Genomic DNA, 15,505 nt, shown 5'->3' on the forward strand with positions numbered 1-15,505 from the left:
GAAGTATGGAAACAAAGAAAATTCACCTAAGGACCCATCATGGTATGGATTTTGAAGTAAATATGTACAACTCTTTTGGTTGCCCGAATTGGGAAGCACTTTGCAAGATATATGATTTTCATGAGGGTATGCTTGTCACCATGGATCTTGGTGATCCTGACATCACCCAAGACAATATGGACATTTGGGTCCTTGTTGATACGCTTCCAATTCTACCGCTATGTGAGTTTCTCAAACATAGTTATTAAATAATTTATATTGTTTATTTCAAAATAGTTGACAGCTTATTTCCATTGACAGCTTATTTTCATTCTTCAAAGAATGTGCAAAAGATGGTAGACAGAACCTACTACACCGATGGCTCAGAATTATCTTATCAGGAGAAAAATCATCTGATCTCATTTATTACTGATCTTGAGAATTACAATATCTATTATCAAACTCCTCCACATTATGGTCAATACGTGCCACTAGTGCACGTGTTGAACTACGGTAACATCCATGGAGATGCCATGGTAAGATTTTTACTATTACGACATCCGTGCATCTTTTACATAAATTCTTCTAAAACTGAACTACATTGCTAACTACGAAGTTATTACTATGTTTTTCAACAGAAAATCCCAAAGGATTGTGTGCCTCATCTGATGTTTCAGAAAGGTCGCCTTGATGTTTTAAACATACAACCAGGTCATCCTACGAATCACTCCTGCCCATATCGGATTTTCTAAAACCGATGAAGACATGACAATCAAAGATTGGAAAAAATATATGGTCAATCGTAGGGAGCTAATTGGAAGCAATATTGTGCGAAGGGCAAGAATTGGAGACGGGATAATCTCCATTCTTCATAATGGAGAGTCAGGGTCAATCTAGTTTTATGCTATTTTACCTAAGAGAAAGTAGGTCCTATGAGAGAGAAGTAGGTCCTAGGTACAATGCGTTATTATGTGGTACAATGTGTTAGAGTTGATGATGATGAGGAGGAGTTGTGATTATGACTAGTGACCAACTTGCTATATGATGTCTCATTGATGAAAATGATGATCATGAGGAGGTGTTATATGACACTAATGTATGATGATGATAAGTTGATAATGATATGATGATGATGATGATGATATTTATTATATTATTGGGTGAAAAAACCGCGGATTAGTTTCAAGTGGATGGACTAACTCATTATGATGTAAAAACGATTTCTAAATTGTTGCTGTATGAAAACTTGTATAAAGGTGTATGAATACAATATGAAATAAAAAAGAATATAATACAGAATAATAGTAGTAGCGCGGGCTGCGAGAAGCGCTACTAGTAATTACCAGTAGCACCCTTTCCAGGAAGCGCTACTACTAAGTGGATATAGTAGTAGCGCGGGTAAACCCACGCTACTGCTAACCTTTAGCTGTAGCGTCGTACTAGTAGCGCGGTCACCCGCGCTACTGCTAGACTTTTCCCTAGTAGTGGTAAGCTAACAACATCAATGTGACATTTCGCATACATCAGATCGGTCACACAAATCCTTTGGGATTTTCTGTTGAAGAGCATAATAATAACTTAGTTAGCAATCTAGGTTAGCTTTAGAAGAATGTATGCAAAAGATGCACTGGTGTCATAATAATAAATAAAATCTTACCATGCCATTTTCATGGATGTTGCCGTAGTTCAACACATGGACTAGTGGCACGTATTGACCATAATGTGGAGGAGTTTCATAATTCTTATTAAAAGTCTCAACATCAATAATAGAAGATACAAGATGATCTTTCTCCTCGTAAGTTAGTTCAGAGCCATCAGTGTAGTAGGTTTTGTGTACTACTTTCCGAACATTTTTTTAAGAACGTGAATAAGCTGTCAATGGAAATATATTAGTTGTCAACTATTTTTATAAAAAACAATATAAATTACTTAATAAATATGTTTGAGAAACTCACATAGAGGTAGAAGTGGAAGTGTATCAACAACGACCCAAATGTCAATATTAGCTTCGTTGATATTATCTTCGTCGACATCATCTTGGTCGATGTCATCTTTAGGATCATCAAGATCGAAGGTGACATGCATACCCTTCTGAAACCATACGCCTTGCATAGTGCTTCCCAATTCAAGCAACCAAAATGGGAGTAGCTCTCTGCATTGTATAGATTTACAGCAAAAGCATAACCATGATGGGCCCTAAGGTGAACTATCTTTGTCTCCATATTCTGATGATCTTCGAAATTCAGCTTCTCCAAGACATTACGTCTTGCATGGCAGGGGATGCAATAGTCGCATTGTAAAAGACGAAAATTACACGTTGAAGAAACATAATTCATGCTTAATTACGAAAAAGACTTGTGGTTATTGCATACCCGTTTCAACATCGAAGGTCTCGTCGAGCTTAATACTGATGCTCCGACTGTCTTCCAGGTGAGGCCTATCGCACAGACCGCGGTCGTCGCCGTAGTAGTCGCACTCAGGGATCCTATCGTCGTCGTCAGACATTTCCTATGTTTATAATTCAAGGATTAAACTTCTAAAATTCAATATATGTACTACAAAAACTAAATTAGATCATTATTATTCATCAGAGGTTAACTATCGGTCTGTCGGGTTTTTTCTTAAAAACTCTCAGCTCACGTGGTGTATATATTCGACTGTCGGTGATGGTCGCTCCTCCTTCGTTCCCGAGTGCATTGCACCAAAATGTCTAGCACACGGAACGAAGGAGAAGCGAAGCCCACGACAACAGTCGGGATTCTCCTTCCTCTCTGACATTTGTGATCGTCGGTGATGGAATCTCCTACTTTCATTTGAAGTGCATTACACCAAAATGTCTAGCACCTTCAAATGAAGAAGAAGCTCCTCTCACGACAACAGTCGGGATTCATCTTCTCTCATATATGGTGGACACTTTCCCTCGTTGTTTTTTTGACTATCATGTATGAAGCCCCGACAGACTTAAAGTGAGCCCAAAATATCGTTTAATTCTCTTTCTGGCAAATCCAAGGCACTCGATATTTCCTACATTTTAGCACAAGCCATGCTAAAATTCACGAAAAAAATCCGGCATGACCTTTGCTAAAAAGGACACATCGAGGGCCTGAAATTTGCCGGAACGCAAATTAATCAACACTCCGGAAAACACATAGGCCACTCAGAGGTGTTCTCTGCATTGATAATGAAACAAAAGTGCATATAACAAGGAGTAGCCTCACGGATACTTCCTCAAAAAAACTAGCCTCATCACATTGTCACAGCTACATCTACTACTCTACTACATCTATGAAAACATCTACATCATCATCGACATCAACAAACATGAGGATTTGGTTGGTCTCACCTCGAGGTCGGAGGCGATCGGTGACGGGGACAATGGCGAGGATGATGCAGCGGCTCCCTGATTTATGCAAAAACAAAATATAAACAAAAAAATTATTATCCTGATTTTAGGAATTAGTGAAACCTATAAGCTATCAACTAAACATTATTATGCTGATTCAAAAGACCTACATTTACTAAAAATTTGTATTACTAGTTTTTTTACTAAAAAGTTGTATTATCAAAAATACCCTAGTTCTAACCCTAACAGCTATCCATCCATCTATCTATCCAAACCATTACTAAAAAACCCTAGTTTAATCCATCTGGCTATCTATCTATCTATCTATCCACGCATAAAAAAAACTAATTTCATCCACCCATTTATCTATAAGCTTTCTACTAGTAGTGGGTTCATATATATGAACACCTAGGCTTACATATATCTACATTCTACTGTACTCAAAAAACCTATTTCGTGATCTAATGATGAAATGAGCTCATACATATGAACACCCACTAGTGCAGAACCGGGCTATAGCACCGGTTCGTAAGGCCCTTTAGTGCCGGTTTTGTAACCGGCACTAAATGGTGGGGACTAAAGCCCCCCCCCCCTTAGTACCGGTTCTGCACGAACCGCCGCTAAAGGGCCACCATGTGGCACGAGCCAGCGGCGGGGGAGGGGAGCCCTTTAGTACCGGTTGGGCCGGTTGGTGTTACCAACCGGTACTAAAGGATTTGTTTTTGAATTGTTTTTGAAATAAAGAAAAAACAGCCCACCTATTGGCCGGCACGGCCTGCATACGACTAGAAACCCAACCTCTAGTTGGGCCAGGATGCAGGCCCGTACGGCCCAGTAGGCCCCACACGGCAGAAGACTTGCAATAGGCCCACAAAGGCCTGCTTAGAGAGGAGCTCGACACGGTAGCCGAGGCGGGGCTTATAAACCGGTGTGAGCTCCTCTCAACTAGCGAGGTGGGACTAAACATTGTGCACGTCGGGTGGCAGCGCACCCCTTTAGTACCGGTTGGTGGCACGAACCCATAGTAAGGGGGGGTCTTTAGTACCGGTTGGAGCCACCAACCCATACTAAAGGCCACCACCTCTTTAGTACCGGTTCGTGGCACGAACCGGTACTAAAGGTTCGCCACGAACCGGTACTAATGAGCGCCGCCCGCCTAGCCGTTGGAACCGGCACTAATGGTCACATTAGTGCCGGCTCAAATACAAACCGGGACTAATGAGTTGAACATTAGACCCTTTTTCTACTAGTGACCTAGGGTTCATATATATGAACAAAATTAGTAAAAAATCTGAACATATAGCATTTGCTAATTCATCCAACACTTCAGAGATACCTAGCTTTTGGGTGAATTGAGAGGAGAAGGAGGTACTCATGGTAGGCAGCCCGGGGCCGAAAAGGGGATGGAGAGGGCAGGCGCGGGGGAGGGCGGCCGCGCGTGCGGGAGGCCCGGCGCCGGGGCGTGCGGCCAGGGTGCGAGGGAGGGCCAGCGCGGGGAGGGTAGCCGCGCGTGGGGAGGGCGGGCGCAGGGAGGGCGGCCGGAGCAGTGCGGGGGCGGGCCGACGAGGTGGGAGAGAGAGTGGAGATGGAGAGTGAGGAGGGAGACTGAGAGGTCAGGCGGGCAGGATGATGATAACATGGGCTTAGGAGTAGCGCGGGTCTCGGCCCAACGCTACTGCTAAAGTCATTAGTTGTAGCACCGGTCCAAGACAAGTGCTACTGCTAAGTGGGGATGGATAGCTGGGTACAGGTTGGCCATAATAGCTGCGCGATTCAACAGAACACGCTACTGCTAACGTGTTTACCAGTAGCGTGGGTCCATGACCAGCGCTGCTGCTATGGCCAGTCCGTGTGGCACGGCGACATCACCGTGTGGGACCACTTAGCAATAGCGTCGGTCCACGGGCCGGTGCTACTGCTAACCCCTTACTTGTAGCGCTTGACACTAGCACGCACTACTAATAAGTAACAGTAGCGCCTCTGTATAACCGACGCTACTGATAAGACTTCGTGTACAAGGTTTTCCCTAGTAGTGGGAGGAGTAGGCGCGCGTCCCGCGAGTCCGCTTCCTGTTTACGCCGACGTAAATCAGGCTCAAAATTGAGCCGAGAATGGGTCGACAGACGGACGAAAAGTGGACGCGGCAACGCGCCGACCCAAACAGACGCGCGCGGATGAAATGAGTTGGCGCATTGGAGTTGCTCTTAATTCGTTATCGGTTTAATTTTGGTTTTTGGTTGATCGAATTTCATGCCACCCCTACCTATTCGAAGCAAAGACGTGCAGACAATGGTTGAAACAGTTTTTCCCCATCTTCATTTATTTGAAGTAAGAAGTCAACGCGCAAGGCAGGGACCTTCGTGGGAAAGCAATCCCTCCCTCCCAGCGTCAACTGCCGTGTCCTCAACTCAAAGACGGCTGCTTTCCAGGGTGCTCACCGCAAAACCGAAGCAAACCCACCTACTCCGTTGTAGTTCCCCCGCCTCGTTCGTCGCCGGCCAGTGACCGGCCGCTCTTTCGTCGACGCAGCGAGCGCCCCCCGCTCCCCGTCGACCCAGGTGAGTAAGCTTCCGCCTACCGCGCCCCGCCGCCGCCCGAGCCGCCCCTGGTTGCTCCCCACGCTCTGCCGTCCTCGGATTCAGATCCACGGCCACCAGGAGCGCTTCGGCGCGTGCCCTGGACCCTGGATCTCACGGCGCCGTCCGTTTTGTGTGTGATGCAGCGAGCCGCGATGGAGAACGGGGAGATCGAGGCCGCGGAGGAGGGGCTGCCGATGCCGGCGCCGCCTGTTGGGCGCAGGTACCGGCCTGTGGGCTCCGACGACAGCGCCGTCATCCAGATGACCTCCATGGAGCCCGGCCCCGCCGGCTCCACCTCCGTCACCGGCCACGACGCTGTGACGCCCCAGCCGCCGAGGTGATGATGCATACTTCGTCTCGTATTTTGTGGCATTGTTGTTTGATAGACGACCAGTATAAGTGTCTCGGATTTAGCAAATGTTAAACTGCTGTGGATTCGTGCTTGCATGGTCTTGACCGTGAGTTTGTTATTTAGCCATTAGGTGTTAAATGATTCGGATGATAGTTGTGGCGTTTAGGAACTGACGAGAAGCAGCGCAAATGCATGTGAGGTTGATCTGAAGTTTTTAACTACATACTGGCTGTGGTCTGCTTGAGAGCTGCCTGCCCTGGCACTACAGTTCTAGGCCCTAATATAGCCTTTTGGAGTTGCTTCTTTCATTTAGAGCTCAGGGCATTAAGAGCAAGGTTGTGAAATTCGCATTTGTTATGTTTGTTTGTAGAATATCTTCAATCAATCTAATGCCATCACCTCGACTTCTGAAATTTGGTGATGATATTGTTATCACTTTGGGTTTGAGTAAATTTGAATGACTCTGCAGTAGATATTTCTTTTGTCATACAATGTTTTGTGAGTACTCATATATCGATGTCGAGCTTACCTATTTTCACATGAACATATATCCTTTCGTTGTACCTACTGGCTTCCTTGCTCCATTTGCTATTTCTGGTTGCATATTCCATGGCACATTATCAGGCATAATTTCTGAAGATCTCATTCCATGTGTTTCTTTCCATGGCCATTATAATTAGCAAGACAATTTAGGTGACAGAAATTGTCTAGCTGTGAATTTATGAACTCACGCTTTCGTTTATGTACATCATAGGAACCTTGAGCCTGGGGGTGCCAGTCTAAGTATCGATCCAAGCATGCAAGAAGGTTCTAGTGATCGTGCGACATCTAGTGGATCTCAAAGGGATTCAAAGCTAGAGCTTTTTGGGTTTGATTCACTTGTAAACATTTTGGGTCTCAAGAGGTACAATCCATCTTTTGTAATATATTTAGGCTCCTTGAAAACTTGAGATTAATCTCCTTTTGTTAAGCACACATAGTTTTTGACTACTATGTTAAGCATGTGTTACCCAAAGAAATAGTTTGAACCATTGATTTTACTTTATGACATATGCATCTGGCTGAATCTGAACAGCATGACAGGAGAAGAGACCCAAGCCCCTTCGAGCCCTAGGGAGGGAGAGGATGTAGCAATTACCATTGGACGTCCGAAGGTTGTCTCCAGATCCAACATTTAGGATGAGTGCCATCTGTTTGATACTTCGTCACACTTCTCCTAGTTAATCGTGAATAACTATGAGTTAGTATCTTTTGACTGTTTTGACGATTTGCTACCTCCCTATATATATTTAATCAACTACTCAACTCGAAGTTGCTGATTTGTACATTTAAGTTTTTATGCCTGATCTCAAAAGGTCGTTCAGTGTTTCATTGGTTTTCATTGACATGTTTGTTTCTGTTCATTTGGTTTATGCCATTTAGATATATATGAGTAATTATAAAAATTGTATTACTTATTCTGCTGCTTTCATTTGGTTTGCAGGAAACTGGACCAAAGTTTGGTACAATGATGGGTGTCTTTGTGCCATGCTTACAGAATATCTTGGGAATCATTTATTATATCCGTTTTACCTGGTAAGTATTGGTATTATGTGCACTTGTTTTTGTTACTGAACATGAACATTTAGTTCCTATTTGGTTATTTGCAAAATAAAATTTCTATGTTGCCATGCTGGTCAACGTAGTGTTGTTATCATTCTTTGGCAGAGGACCACCTGCAATATTTTGATTCCTAATTGTATGCGCTTTTCCTATGCTAGAACTAAGTAAAAATAACTGCAAAGTCTGTAGAGGTATTGTTATCCAATGTGGCCATATTGGACTGCTCTTGCAGCAGTAATGCCTTTGGTACCTTGAACATTTTTCTACCCTTGTTCGAAGTTGTAGTTCAAAAATGTGATGCCTGTATCCCCTTTTCAGCTAAAAAATTATTTATGATTATCAAAACTGACTAATTTTTTTCTCTCTATAGGATTGTAGGCATGGCAGGCGTATGGCAGTCACTTGTTTTAGTCTCATTCTGTGGTGCTTGCACATTTTTAACCGGCTTATCATTAAGTGCCATTGCAACGAATGGGGCAATGAAGGTATGCTGAACATTTGTGCTAATGGTGACGAGTTCGTGCAATAGGGTTGATACCTTACATGCATTAGCTTTTGCTGGTTAAAGTCCATCTGGAATTATTGCAGGGAATAGTTCGAGAGCTTGCTTGATGTGCGATGCTGCTACCTTGATAAACTTAAATTTGTAAGTTAGCTCATACACATTTTGTATGATCCATAGGGTGGTGGACCATATTATCTCATTGGCCGTGCGCTTGGTCCTGAAGTTGGAATCAGCATTGGATTGTGTTTCTTTCTTGGAAACGCGGTTGCAGGATCCATGTGAGTAAATACTGCAAATGCCAACTACTTACGTTATCCTTTCAAATTTCTTTTATATTTTGTTTGCTTGTGAAAGGAGTTTTCTGGATATTTCTGCATCTGTTGCTTGGAAGTTGTCATCATATGAGATCTTCAAGTTAGTATATGACGAGTTGAATGGTTTATAGTAGTATGTGAAGTGGTGATGAAGGGTTTTGCGCTGTATTTTGATACTTGTTGCCCTTGCCTGCTACAAGTTTGGATTGGCAATAGTGATAGAACACATCTGAATTAGTAATATAAACTCTTAGCTTTTTGTCCCATTGGAATTTTAGAGTATTCAATTTAATTTGTTAATACTTGTTAGTTTGACATGTATTCATGCTAACTTACCTGTCATTTCAGGTATGTTCTTGGTGCTGTAGAAACCTTTTTGGACGCCGTTCCTTCTGCGGGATTGTTTCAAGGCAAGTCACAAGTGATACTAGGCACTAAATTTTGTTTGTATTTGTGATCGCTGAGTACAAATGTTGAATTATTTCCAAATATCCAAAGTGCAAACCCTTGTACTTCAAACTTTTGTCAGGGCATAGAGATGCCTGTATTTAATTTTATTTTCATTGTTAACTTGGGTTTATGTTTTGTGAGAAATCGAGAAAAGCAGAGCTACGTTATACAATAATTCTCAACTTTTAATGTCACTTTTGGTTTTTATCTGACTAACTTATAGCCTTTTAATAACGCAGAGAGTGTAACAGTGGTCAACAATACATTAATAAACGGTACAGCAACAGCTGGCACGGCGACTATATCGACTCCCAGCTTGCATGACCTTCAAGTATATGGTGTTATTGTGACCATATTGCTCTGTTTTATTGTATTCGGTGGTGTCAAAATCATCAACAAGGTTGCCCCTGCCTTCTTAATACCAGTACTCTTTTCACTCTTGTGCATATATCTTGGCGTCTTCATTGCACCAAGACACAATGCTCCAAGTAAGTACCATGTGACCTATATGTTTGTTAATCATCATTATGCATATGTGCTTTCAATTGTAATGCTGGCTTTCCTACTTTAGAGGGGATCACTGGTTTGAGTCTAACCTCACTCAGAGACAACTGGGGTTCAGAATATCAACGTACAAACAATGCTGGAGTTCCTGATCCAAACGGTTCTATATATTGGGGTTTCAAGTAAGCTTATAACATCTCTAAAAACTTGAACATCATTCGATGTGTATTTACGTTGAATTTCAAGCATACTCTAGTCACTTTATACAATTTTCATTTGATCCAATGAACTTTGATCAATCATGGCAATGAGCCAGTGACTCCCACTCCCATTATTATATGTTAAGGGGTTGTGAGTTTCTTTACATGCATGTTCATTCTTTGAGCGAGATTGCAATGTGTCCCTAGGTTTATAGAGTAAATTACACTTTGCACCAGGTTTTGCAAGAGTTCAGTTTGAACTAGGTCTGGCACAATAATGTTGCAACTGCACCAGGTTCTGTAGAAAAATAATCTGAAGAGATTCATACATGTGTATTATGGGACGGAATATATACCTATAGATTTTAGTTAAAAAATATTGTTGTGCTGGACCCGGTGCAAAGGCAAAGACCTGGTGCAAAGTGAAACAAGTGGCAATGTACCTCATGCAAACTGCAATTTAGTTATATGAATCTCCTATTCAAGTTTTTAAACTTCTAGGATAGCTTGGTTGGTGTCAAGTTAGTAGGATAGCCTCTAGCCAGAGAAAGGTCCTCAGTATCCCCGCCCATCTTTGATGAAACAATGAAATCAACCTGCCTGCGTCCACATCAGCAACTTCTTTTAACTCACAGCTTTTGGTACAATATGACTAAGGACGACAAGTTTAGGGACTTTACAGGCTTATAAGGGCCTAATTGGAACTTCTGTATGAGTTTAGGGACCTGGTCTCTAACCTTGCGAGTTTGAAGGCTGGAGATGAATCAAACTCTGTTGTTGAAAACAAAAAAGTTTGTGGACCTGCAAGAGACTTTATTACTTTCTTTATGTCTGCAAATGCAACCTGCCAACACATTTTTGTACACTTTTCAGTGCTTTGGTAGGCCTCTTTTTCCCAGCAGTCACTGGAATTATGGCTGGCTCAAACCGATCTGCTTCACTGAAAGATACACAGCGTTCAATACCAATTGGAACATTATCTGCAACTCTTACAACAACTGCTATGTACTTGCTTTCTGTGCTGCTGTTTGGAGCCTTGTCCACAAGAGAAGAGCTTTTAACTGACAGGTACATGTGTCTCAATGCTGCAAGTTATCATTGCTCCCACTTTAGAATTGTAGATAATATGTTCTCTAGGGTTTAGAATATTTTGTATGTTTCAGTTCCGTGTTTATGATGTCGTCAAGGCATGCTTATTTGCTCTATCAGTTGAAAAAATCTCACTGCCACAGCTATTCTTCTGACTGTTACTGGCATTGGGCACATAAAGTTATTGTGGTATGTCCTGTTTGAGGGTACATGTCCATGCTTTTGCAGTCAGACAATTTTTTTCTCATCTTGAGCTAACAAGCTCTCAACTAATCTACTCCCTCCGTTCCTAAATATTTGTCTTTTTAGAGATTTCGAATGGACTACCACATACGGATGTATATAGACATATTTTAGAGTGTAGTCACTTGTTGAAATCTCTAGAAAGACAAATATTTAGGAACGGAGGGAGTACTTTATATGGTCAATATTCATGCTTTTTAGAATGCATATATTTCTCGAATCTGTTTTTGTTTCTATATTCTTTTATCAAAAAACTACGTTCTGATAGCATGGCTGTAGGTAACAGTTCTGTGTTAGTCCCATAATCTGCTACATTACTGAGTTATTGTGAGGTTAGCTCATGAATATCCTTTACTTGCAGGCTTCTTACTGCTACAGTGGCATGGCCTACTCCAGTAGTGATTTACATTGGTATTATCTTGTCTACTTTAGGTGCAGCGCTACAGTGTTTGACAGGGGCTCCAAGGTTATTAGCAGCAATAGCTAATGACGACATCCTTCCAGTCCTTAATTACTTCAAGGTTTCTGAAGGAGTCGAACCTCACGCGGCTACTTTATTCACAGCATTAATCTGCATTGGATGTGTGATTATTGGGAATTTAGATTTAATCACACCCACTATCACCATGTTCTTTCTGTTGTGCTATGCTGGTGTGAACCTGTCGTGCTTTCTGCTTGATTTACTTGATGCTCCTAGTTGGCGCCCTCGATGGAAATATCACCACTGGAGTCTTTCACTTGTTGGTGCACTGCTTTGTGTTGGTACGCCGTTTGACTCTTACCATTTTATTTGTCATCCATGACATGCATCCTGAACTGCCTCTAATACCATTTATGAATATACGTTATGTACTTTAAAATGTGTACTGATTTAGGCATAATTTTGAATTTTGATCGAAGATTTCTATTCCCATGTATGATTTTTTAATCCAACCAGCTCCTCCTAATCTGTACTGATTTATTTTTACCTTGTATTTCTTGTGGCCCACAGCTAGTTATAAATGCATCCTCACATTGTATTTATGGTAGTGCTTTCCACTAAATGGATTTTCCACTCAAATTTCAGTTATCATGTTTTTGATCTCCTGGTCTTTCACTGTTATCTCCCTTGCCCTTGCAAGCCTCATCTATTACTATGTGAGTCTAAAAGGGAAGGCTGGAGACTGGGGAGATGGGTTCAAGAGTGCATATTTTCAGTTGGCATTGCGAAGTCTCAGATCACTCGGAGGTATGACTTTCTGCATGGAAAAGAAATAGTCATTTGTAATCTATTTACATATTATTCTAACACTCACTTAACTGTTCTTACAGCAAACCAAGTTCATCCTAAGAATTGGTACCCCATTCCTCTGATATTATGCCGACCTTGGGGTAAACTTCCAGAAAATGTCCCTTGTCATCCTAAACTTGCCGATTTTGCTAATTGTATGAAGAAGAAGGGCCGTGGTATGTCAATATTTGTCTCGACAATTGACGGTGATTATCATGAGCTGGCTGAGGATGCTAAGACTGCCTGTCATCAGCTGGAGGCCTACATTGAGTACAAACAATGTGAGGGTGTTGCGGAGATCATTGTAGCACCTTCAATGTCTGAGGGCTTCCGCAGCATTGTTCAGACGATGGGCCTAGGCAACTTGAAGCCGAATATTGTTGTGGTGCGGTACCCTGAGATTTGGCGCCGTGAGAATCTGACAGAGATACCGTCAACATTTGTGAGTATAATAAACGATTGCATCATTGCTAACAAGGCAGTGGTTATCGTGAAGGGTCTTGATGAGTGGCCTAATGAGTTCCAGAGACAGTATGGGACTATTGACCTGTATTGGATTGTGAGAGATGGAGGATTGATGCTTCTTCTGTCTCAGCTCCTGCTCACAAAAGCGACCTTTGAAAGCTGCAAGATCCAAGTCTTCTGCATAGCTGAAGAGGACACTGATGCTGCAGAGCTAAAGACTGATGTCAAAAAGTTCTTGTACGATCTTAGGATGCATGCCGAGGTCATTGTTGTGACTATGAAGTCATGGGAATCTCACGTGGAGAACAGTAGCAGTAGTGCTCAGCCAGATGATTCCCAAGAGGCTTACACAAGTGCGCGGCGAAGGATCAGTGCATACCTTTCCGAGATGAAGGAAACCACAGAAAGAGAAGGACGGCCGCAGATGGTGGATGGGAAGCAAGCTGTTGTGAACGAAGAAAAGGTCGATAAATTCCTCTACACAATGTTTAAGTTGAACTCCACGATACTCAGGCACTCCAGGATGGCAGCTGTGGTGCTGGTGAGCCTCCCCCCGCCACCGCTGAACCACCCTGCATACTTCTACATGGAGTACATGGATATGCTTGTAGAGAACGTCCCACGCATGTTGATAGTTAGGGGATATAGAAGAGATGTTGTCACATTTTTTACTTGATCAAACACATACAGTCCGAGCCCCATTCTGTTGTCGTGCCATCGTAGCAGAATGGATACACAGATCAGATTCCACTGTTCAAGTTGGAAGGCCTACCTTGATGGCTACCTTAGATGAGATGCACTGGGTTGTTATTGCTGTATTAGGTATGCAAAATATAGTATCTTCATTCTTTACACAACAGATGAATACTTGGTCATTACAAATTTTGTACCCCTGTTCTCCATACTTGACAATTTTAGATACACAATGCCTCCCCCTTTTTACCGGGACAGTAGCGATATGATCCTGTTTGTGTTATTTTCCATGACGAACTGTACGATTTAAGAAACTGTGTAACCAGTTGTTGAAAGGGGGCAACACAAATGCTTAAATTAGAGAATATTCTGGTAACGCCAGATGCCGATGCATCTCTCTGGAATGTCAGCTGATATGATGTTTTACTGGACTTGTGTTGACATACTACCAAGTTTTCATCATATACTGCACTGCTGCTGTTCTTTGTGCACAGGTGTCACTGCTGAGAGTTATTCTGTCAAATGCAGAGTATAAGAATTTGTTGGTGTGAAATTTTCCCGTCTTGTCACTAGGCGTATTTACCGTGGTAATGTGATATGATCCCAGCATGAACGTCTCCTTTTACGGTTGTTACTAGTCTATTATTCGATTAAGTTGCACAATGAGAGTGTTGATATTGATTATCAGTGACGCTCGGTTTCGGTAGCAACGCCTACTGACTCAATGATTATATTCTTCAGTTCTTTGTTCTGTTATTTTTTCTTTATATTTGGTCCTGCAGTTTGCTGATTTGTAAACGTTAAATATGACCACTCTAGCAAATAGTCATTACTCTACATATTATCTGCAATGAGTAGTGGAATGTTTGAACGGAAGTCGACTCTCAAGATCCAAAACTGGCGGCGAAAAGAACCTTGCATATGTTACACTAGAAATACCCTTCCTCTGAACTTGAAAATACTATGATAAAACTACACCATTTTCTTTGTCAAACTACCCACGAAGCTGCACTGAACATGTGTGAAATGGTTGCTAAATGCGTAGATTGGTTTTGTGAAGCTAAGTTCTGAACCGACTGGTTACTCTTCCGAACTGATGGAGAATTATCACTAGCAGATCAGGACTTGGGACCGGCCTCGAGTATCATTCCATTTTTGTGACAAGCTCGCAGTGGTGGCTCCCAAAGCTGCAGAGCCGTTTGTTGTTGTGGTCTGCGAAGTAGCAGAGTCCTTGGCCATGGGAGCCCTCCCGTTTCGCAACCTTCTCATGAGTCACCCAACCGGTTCAGTCATCCCGGGAGAGACCACGGGCACAACATTTGTTTCAACACAGCTAAAAAATCATAGCGGTGATGCGACTATGAAATGAAGTTAGTTAGAGCATCTCCAGCTGCGCCCCCAACAGGCCCCCCTAGGCGACTTTTTCGGCGCCGGCGCCAAAAAAACGGCCCAGTCGCGCCCTCAGAACGACGAAAAGCGCCGGTTCGGCCCTTTTTTCCGTCCGGCGGCCGCAGGCCGAACCCGGCGCGCTGGGGGCGCTTGGGGGCTCCGGCGCAAGGGAAAAGCACGGCTGGGCGAAATAGCACGGGCACAACATTTGTTTCAACACAGCTAAAGTCATAGCGGTGATGCGACTATGAAATGAAGTTAGTTAAATGAGCATAACGACTCATTTTACTTATTTTGTTAATGACTTCCAACTCGACTAAACATGCTTGGAGACGAGTTTGAACCGAGTAACGAGTGGCTCGTTTGATTTTATGGCGACACTATTGTTGGGAACCGAAATCCTTTATCCTTTGCTTATGGGTATTGTTTAAGAATTTTTCTCCTCACATATACACATGAAGCAAAAGTTTTAGTTTGATATGCAAAAAAAGGAAGTACAATTAACCTCTAAATTAAGAGTGTCTCTGA

General features: G+C 42.6%; 1 protein-coding gene across 2 annotated transcripts; it reads left to right on the forward strand.

The window, feature by feature from the left end:
- The first annotated feature begins 5,687 nt into the window (after positions 1 to 5,687).
- On the forward strand, positions 5,688 to 13,964 carry LOC123122655 (cation-chloride cotransporter 1). 2 transcript variants are annotated; one of them, XM_044542950.1, is made up of 14 exons: positions 5,688 to 5,880; positions 6,045 to 6,238; positions 7,008 to 7,157; positions 7,329 to 7,407; positions 7,737 to 7,828; positions 8,226 to 8,340; positions 8,538 to 8,638; positions 9,023 to 9,084; positions 9,364 to 9,612; positions 9,696 to 9,810; positions 10,702 to 10,896; positions 11,522 to 11,922; positions 12,227 to 12,388; positions 12,472 to 13,964. In XM_044542950.1, exons 2-14 carry the CDS (start codon positions 6,054 to 6,056, stop codon positions 13,569 to 13,571), a joined length of 3,006 nt encoding a protein of 1,001 aa, XP_044398885.1. In that variant the 5' UTR covers positions 5,688 to 5,880; positions 6,045 to 6,053; the 3' UTR covers positions 13,572 to 13,964. The 2 variants fall into 2 exon arrangements, with proteins under 2 accessions (XP_044398885.1, XP_044398886.1); XM_044542951.1 differs by lacking the exon at positions 5,688 to 5,880 and having other exon boundaries at positions 6,222 to 6,238; positions 7,337 to 7,407.
- The last annotated feature ends 1,541 nt before the right edge of the window (positions 13,965 to 15,505 follow it).

Source organism: Triticum aestivum, chromosome 5D (genome assembly GCF_018294505.1).
Source record: "Triticum aestivum cultivar Chinese Spring chromosome 5D, IWGSC CS RefSeq v2.1, whole genome shotgun sequence".
Lineage (NCBI taxonomy): Eukaryota > Viridiplantae > Streptophyta > Magnoliopsida > Poales > Poaceae > Triticum > Triticum aestivum.

Coding starts and splice junctions, on each gene's coding strand:
- LOC123122655 (XM_044542950.1), top strand. CDS start 6,054: ATGGAGAACGGGGAGATCGAGGCCGCGGAGGAGGGGCTGCCGATGCCG. Junction 7,408..7,736: donor TTACCATTGGACGTCCGAAG/GTTGTCTCCAGA, acceptor TTTGGTTTGCAG/GAAACTGGACCAAAGTTTGG. Junction 11,923..12,226: donor TGGTGCACTGCTTTGTGTTG/GTACGCCGTTTG, acceptor CTCAAATTTCAG/TTATCATGTTTTTGATCTCC.